This window comes from Anguilla rostrata, chromosome 7 (assembly GCF_018555375.3).
Source record: "Anguilla rostrata isolate EN2019 chromosome 7, ASM1855537v3, whole genome shotgun sequence".
Lineage (NCBI taxonomy): Eukaryota > Metazoa > Chordata > Actinopteri > Anguilliformes > Anguillidae > Anguilla > Anguilla rostrata.
The window spans coordinates 19,709,112-19,717,007 of record NC_057939.1 but is presented as its reverse complement, the minus strand read 5'-3'; the positions used below and the strand labels follow the sequence as shown (position 1 = coordinate 19,717,007).

Sequence of the window (7,896 nt, the reverse complement as noted above, 5' to 3'; positions counted from 1 at the left end):
CGGCAACAACGCAATCTATGGAAAAATAAAAATAAATAAAAATACAAGTAGTCGTTAAGCCTGGCGCATCAAGTAAGTCACCTATTAAACAGCTGCCTAGTTACAACCCTAAGTTTAGTCATTTACAGGGGGCGAAGGGAGGGATGGGGAGAGGTGCAGCCTGAAGAGGTGGGTCTTCAGTCGTCGTTTGAAAACGACATCTAAATAACACGAAAGAATAAATAACACGAAAGAATATGAAAGGAATGCACACTGTACTACTGTCCTTCAAAAAACTGACCTACTGTAACATGCAAAAGTTTATTTAAAATATCCATAAAGTTAGCTGAGAAAGACCAGTTCCTGTCTGATATAATGGTAATACAACATAAATCTCAGGTATGCTGGTAGGCCTGCAGGGTGCCACATAATTGGTAGTATTGCCCTGGGTTTAGCAGACCAGGGTCTGTGTCATTACTCCCTTGTGACCCCCTGCTGGTCAGTTGGGTGCATACGGTCTGCTTGCTAAACCTGTGCATGCATGAGGTGTCTGACTCATTTCTGCCCAAGTTTGGCTCGTGTACTGAGATGTGAAAAGAAGCATCTGGTGACATTGTGAGCACAGCTATATACAACTGGGCATTCCAACTCCAGCCATGGACATCGTAATTAAACTCAAAATCTCTTCTACGAGCAAGCTTTAGCAAACATCATAGCAATGGAGCACATTGTAGAAACAATAAGACCAGACAAGAAAAGAAAATGCAATTCCTAAGATACCAGAGGACGCCGTTGAACATGATAGGAGGGGAAACAAGAAAGACAGGCTCACATTAGTTACACCTCTTTCTCCTCAGCCCTAACATCTGATCTGCTTCCTCTGGCAAGCAGCTACCAAGCACGTCATCAACACACTCAGAAGTTGCTTAAGCGAAGTGTAAGTTGCTTACACTGAAGCATGTGTTGACTCGTCTGGACCGTGGTTGACATGGTTTCTTTTTTTAAAAGCAGTGTGACTCACTAGATCACTACAACGGAGGCAGGCTTTATTATTTGGGGAATTTCAAACAGACAGAAGCAGAAGTGGTGCAAATTCTGAAAGAGTGCTCTTCACTCTGGCCCTGCGAGAATGTCTGCCTACAGACATTCTGCCTACAGCCTACACCGAGGAAGCCTCTACAGGTTACTTTAGGCATATTTACACTAATTAATGGCCGCAGATATATTTGCTGTATCACTTCCTGTTCAAGAAGGGTCCTACCAGAGGTCGCTGAGAGAGCTCCGGGTGCGCCTGGTGGACCAGCTGGAAGAGCACATCAGCTCCCTCATTGAACAGCTGCTCCTCGGGGAGATCTTCTCCAGGGACGATCGCGAGGATGTGCTCTGTGAGCCAGGGCCCCGAGCCAGAGTTCGGAAAGTTCTGGACATTCTGGACTGTAAGGGGGAGGAGGCTGCCAGCTCATTCCTCTCCATGTGTAGGCATCTGCAGGAGGCAGGGAGACAACCCACTCAACAGGCACAGTCTGCTGGTAAGGGAAACTATGTCCAGACATGTCTCTGTCACTTCTGTAGACAAAAACGGACTGCATGGATTTATGTAACTTCTCAATAATCTATTGGTTGGTTTTTACAAATCATCTTATATAGAAGTAGTCTTGTAATTGCAGTATAAATCTGTGTAATGGGGGTGTCTTTCTTTTTGCTTACATACATCAGACTAACTAGCGAAAGTCACAATTCATAACACCCCCGTTAAACTCTGTATCTGAAGCTGTACAAATCATCTTATATAGAAGTAGTCTTGTAATTGCAGTATAAATCTGTGTAATGGGGGTATCTTTCTTTTTGCTTACATACATCAGACTAACTAGCGAAACTCACAATTCATAACACCCCCGTTAAACTCTGTATCTGAAGCTGTACCTGTATGGCTCAGAGTGGTAGCAGCCTTCTCTGCATTGTGTTAAGTTGATGTTGATGGACTACTCCATCAAACAGATGACAGCAGATGACTTTCACCCTCTGAAGGTGGTGGTTTTATAATAAATCGGTCTCACTATTTGCACATTAAAATGAAGATAAAGTAAAGAAACTTCTGTAGTCTAGAGAATTATACCAACAGGGCAGTGATTGACAAACTAACCCTGAACTACAAAGTATAATCAAATATAAATTGATAGAATTATTAGATGTTTGAGTATGACAATGGATTATACAATCTGGGTGCATAATGTAATAACTTTAAATCAAATTGTTTTATCAGATCATGTTATTCTTTCAAGTGCACATTTTAGTAACATTCACTTGAGGGAATACAAGTCCAGTCTGACCTGATTCCCCCATTGTGAGAGTATACAGATTTTTAACCACGGGAACCATAAAATACAGTGACATTAATCCATGACCCATCATATAGATGTAAATTCTGAATATAAAAATATTACATTACAATAAATAATACAATAATACATTATTTCTAAATACTAATAAATGATGTGTTCTAAACAACAGTAAATCCAGTATTAAATGTAGCAGGACAGAAAGCATTTGTTACATTTCTCTTCATCAGATTAGCATAAATAATTATGCAGTCAACATTTATTTGTTTATTTTTCCAGGCTACCATAAAGTGATTCAAAAGCACAAACAGACGCTCAAGCGCAGGAGTGAGAGCATGCTCTTCTATAACACTCGACACGGAGAGAAAATTCTCTTCTCTGAGCATTATGTCAATCTCTTGCTTGTGAAGGGACATCACAGCCTTGAAGTAAAAAAGCATGAGATTCTGGCCTTTGGGCAGCAGCGGATTTCACTACAGCACCAAGCACCGGAGCAGAGAGTGATCAAACCGGCACAGCTGTTTTCTGATATGGCTGCCAGTCAACCTGCAAAAAAGATACTAGTTACGGGAGTGGCTGGCATTGGCAAAACAGTCTTGGTCCAGAAAATCCTGTGTGACTTTGGAAACAACCAGGGATATTTCAACTTTGACTTTGTGATCCACCTGACCTTCAGGGACCTGAATTTGATCAGCAAACCCATAAGCCTCAGAGAGCTGGTTCTACGCAAGAATGGGTACCTAGCTAAAGAGTTGGATAACATATTTGCCAATGATGACAAGCTGCTGTTTGTGCTGGACGGATTTGATGAGTTTAAACACTACAGGGGGTGTGATGTGGAGGAATTTGTAACAGAGGAGGATGAGGAGGGAGAGGTAGTGCAGATCTTTGCAAGTCTAATGCAAGGGGAGCTCCTTCCAGAGGCCTCTGTAGTCCTTACCAGCAGACCAACAGCCGTCAGCTACATCCCCATTGGCTGCATTGACTGCTTTGCCCTCATCACTGGATTTTCTATGGCCGAAATCAGGGATTTCTTCCTAAAGTACTTCCAGGAGGAAGGTCTGGCACTCAGAATGTTTGAAGTAGTCAGGGCCAATGAACTGATGTTGACGTTGTGCTTCATACCAGGCTTCTGCTACATTGTGTGCAGCATTCTGAGGGACAGTGATGGCTTCTCAGGCAGGAGCCCCAAGACCATGACAGATATCTACACACAGTACCTGGTGGCCTTGCTTCGGTCCCACACTCAAAACAGGGCAGGATCAGCTCATGACGTCAGTGCTGAAGAGGAATGCCTGGAACAGCTATCAGATACTGTGCTAAGCCTAGGCCGACTGGCCTACCAGAAGCTACTGGCCCACGAGACTCTCTTCTACAGCCGCACCTCTGAAGTGCGGCAGCTGGCTGGCAACAACCTGGTCAGCACTTTCCTGGATAAGACATCGATCCAAGAGCCAGGCTGCAATGAGGACGTGTACTCCTTCACGCACTTCACCGTCCAGGAGTTCTTTGCCGCCCTCTACTACGTGCTGGAGGAGCACCCTTCCCCAGACATCCTGGAGGCCGAGGTGAATCTCGGGCGAGAGGCAAGCACAGGATATCTGGACCTGTTCAGAAGGTTTCTCTCCGGTCTGCTCTCCGAGCGGAACCAGCAACTGCTCTCCCGGCACGTGCGGATGGGGACGAGCCGCAAAGCAGAGTCCTACCTGCCCAGGCTGCTCAGAGACATCCAGAGCCTGTGTGAAAATGGAGCCTTCATTCTGAACCACCTGCACTGCTTCTTTGAGCAGCAGGACGTCACCCTGGCCCAAGCGCTACATCCCATGGACCTGCGCATTAATGTCAGTGATGACAACCTCTCCCCCATGGACTATGGAGTGATCAAGTACTTCCTGAACCTAATGTGTGGGAATATTTCAGAGCTGGACCTAACTGGGACCAACTTAAACACTGAGTCTATGACGGCTCTAAAGCCCTTCCTGTTCAGGTGTCAGAAACTATGGTGAGTTCACCGTGCCAAGAGTATGATCAGACACCAATAGGGAGGACAAGACAAAAATGGTGGATTGTCTGAATAACAGTACTGCTTTTTAATTTTTAATAATTAAGTTTTAATTTTTCTCCTTAAGATAAGTGGACAGATAAAATAGGCAACATGAGAATCAACACATAATCAGTACTTTTTTATATTTTAGGCTCGGAGAGAACAATCTTGACATTGAAGCAATGCAGATTCTGGCTGAAGTATTACAGTCTACAAATAATATGATGCACCTTGGGTGAGTATGTGTTAATACACAAACTCACTAAACATTGAACTGCTTTTGGTTGTTAAACTGTTTTTGTTTCTCTTGCCCACTCAATACCATAATATTAATTTTCTGAAATGTTATGATTTAAAATTGTTTAAAGGATTACTATAAGCCATATTTATGTTACATTTGTACCAATGTTCATTGCATAATTTCCAAGCAAGGTTTGTTTATTTTAATTATATTTATCAGTTGTATGATAATGTTCTAGAGTAATTATTGCGCTTATCAGTCTAGGATGGACAAACATTGGTGACGAGGAGTTTCTGGTTCTAGCTGATGCCTTAAAAACAAATCAAGCACTGCAGGGGCTATGGTGAGCAAATCTGTTACTTTTCAAATATTTTAAACTGTTAACTTCTAATATTTACTAATTTAGCTTAAAAGAGATGTTCATTTGATGTGAAACTATACTATTTGAAATATTTTCCCAACTTGTGCATTTTGACCATGTATGTTGATTAGCAAGTAATGTGTATAGTCACTAACCGTTTCTTCAATAATAGTTAGTTCCCCTTTTTAAACGACAGAATCATCGTTCATGAGTTAGTTCATCATTTATGAGTTAAATTATCAAAGGACAACATATTCTTGGGGATTTTTTATGCCGCCCTTGCATCATTTCCTCCCACATTTCCTCCTAGCCACAATAACAGAAAAGGTTTCAGTTCCTGATGCAACCGAAGTTCCCTGTTTTCGAACAAAGTACTGCCTAATCAATGTTATTCCATCCTCTAAAAGTACCGTACATTTACTTAAATGAACACAAACAATTGTTAAATGGTTCCTTGTAATTCAGAATCTTTTTTCAATCGATTTAGAAAAGACAATGTCACCAACAATGAATATCAGTTTGCAGATTCATGCATTTTGCATCACCATTATATATTTGCAGGCTCGAAGGAAACAACATAACCTTCCGAGGTCTGTCAGCATTAACTGATTTCCCCCAGTTTTCTTTGCATAAAGTCATGTGAGTACACCTTAATGCATACCACAGTGCTCAATGTGCAAGCAGACACCATGATCTCCAGCCATCCACTTGCCCACTCTCTAACATATAACCTATTGGACAATTCAAAATTTCCTCACAACACACACACACAAGCCCCAAATCACATCAACACCACTGTAAATATACTATACTATACTATACTATAAAGCAGTGTTTCCCAAACTCAGTCCTGGGGCCCCCCTGTGTATGCTGGTTTTTGTTCCAACCACTATCGCAATCCCCATAATTTTAACAAGCTGCCAATTTTTATCAGTTAGGTGCTTTTTATGTTTAAAGGTATTATTTGCCTTCTTAAGCCATATTATGTCTGAAATAGCATTTCATGCCACAAAGAATAAAATCCCCATGTTGATATTGCACTACATTGTGGTTGTTGTGCTGCATTGCAAACAATTACATTAGAAGAGGTAACCTTTTTGATCAAAGGAGAGACAGAGGTAAATCAATAGGCTCCTAATTAGGTTGTTGAACACGTGTTAATTGTCTTTCATCATTTTTTCCTTAAACTTAACTCAATGCAGGTTTGAGTCATTATCATTTGCTTTGCCTTTGAAGTCTTTATCTTCCAGATGGTTAGTTTTAGTGGCCAGGTGTCCACACTTTTACCAATTTGTAGCCTACTGATTCACCTCAGCCTTTAATGTAAAATTTACTGTTTTCAATATGACACAATAAGCACAATATGAACAAGATCATTTCATTCTTTATGGCATCCATTGCGGACATAGTGTAAATGGTAAATGGACTGCATTTATATAGCGCTTTTATCCAAAGCACTTTACAATTGATGCCTCTCATTCGCCAGAGCAGTTAGGGGTTAGGTGTCTTGCTCAAGGACACTTCGACACGCCCAGGGCGGGGTTTGAACCGGCAACCCTCCGACTGCCAGACAATCGGTCTTACCTCCTGAGCTATGTCGCCCCAATGTGGCTTAAGAGGGTAAATAACCCTCTTTAAATGGTGCTCACTAAAAGTACCTATGATTTTTTTTAAATAACAGCTCGCTAAAATTCCAGGATTGTGACTGGTTTGAAGAAAAACTGGTTTGGGAACCCCTAGTATAGAAGATGCCTAACACACCCCCCCACAACACACACACACACATACACACACACACACACACACACCCGCTCATCCAGGCTTTTGTTTCATGCAGTGTCATTTGGAACAATTTAAGTGAGGAGGAGGCTGAAAAACTCAACAGCATCTGCCATAGAGAGTGCTTCATTGCAGGCTTCACGAAAGACAACACGTGGGAAGGTTGGGGTGATTGGGTCCTTCAAAGGTGTCAGGTCAGCAACAATGAGAAGCTGGTGACTTTTCTGAACAAGGTCTGCAACATTCCCATTTACTGCATGGAAATCGGCTGGGTGGAGAGGTTTTACAGGAAACTGACAGAAATGATCAGGGCCAGGATCGATCTGTGCAGTGAAGAGGATGTACGACGAAAACTGGTGAAGTTTCTGGACATTTTGGACTTGTGATATTTTCCGTCCCAAGTACCAGCGCCGTAGATGGAGGGGGGCAATTGGGACACTTTGTCCTGGGCCCGAGAGGGGTCCAGGATATGGGGTGCAAATATTTTTTATATGTCACAAAATATGTTGGGGGGGGGGGGGGGGTTTGTTTGTCTTCTAATATCAAAGTCTTCTCAAGCAGAAATATTTATTTATATGAAAAAGGACTATTGTACTGTATTTGCATTGTCATATGGGCAATATATTTTTATAAGATTTTTATAGTATTTCATTTCAACCCACTTTTTGTCTTTTATACATTTTGTATATGGAACTGTGTCTGTTGTACTGAGGTCTTATGCTATTTTAATGTTGAAATACAATTCATTTAATGTGCACATTGCATTCATTTCTGTCATAAACTATTCAGCATGAAAAAAAAAACATATTTACACTCCACAAAAAAATTATGTACATTTCCACACCATTTTCCATTATGAAGGAGACATAAACCCATCCAGGACGACCCAGAAATGATTTTTAAATTGTACAACAAGAAAATTACAACGATCATAGGTACAGTAACAGCTATACTATATATGTGTGCGTGTGTGTGTGTGGGCGCGCGCACGTGTGTGTGTATGTGAAACAGGCTATATGCCTACTTGTTAGCTGATTGTCAGCTTGGAGCAAAAATGAAACCAAACGTTACATCTGTGTCAGCTCAATACAGTTTGTGAAGAGCCTTCGCTCTTGCATTCGATGTGCACTCACTTGTAACTGCCATGTAATTG

The 7,896-nt window shown here is 41.6% G+C and overlaps 1 protein-coding gene across 2 annotated transcripts; it reads left to right on the top strand.

Annotated features, from left to right (window-relative positions):
* Positions 1–370: 370 nt before the first annotated feature.
* LOC135259306 (NACHT, LRR and PYD domains-containing protein 3-like) lies at positions 371–7,498 on the top strand. 2 transcript variants are annotated; one of them, XM_064343524.1, is made up of 6 exons: positions 379–1,508; positions 2,598–4,320; positions 4,514–4,597; positions 4,863–4,946; positions 5,526–5,603; positions 6,802–7,498. In XM_064343524.1, exons 1-6 carry the CDS (start codon positions 1,190–1,192, stop codon positions 7,127–7,129), a joined length of 2,616 nt encoding a protein of 871 aa, XP_064199594.1. In that variant the 5' UTR covers positions 379–1,189; the 3' UTR covers positions 7,130–7,498. The 2 variants fall into 2 exon arrangements, 1 of the variants encoding a protein (XP_064199594.1); XR_010331233.1 differs by lacking the exon at positions 6,802–7,498 and having other exon boundaries at positions 371–1,508; positions 4,868–4,946.
* Positions 7,499–7,896: the final 398 nt, after the last annotated feature.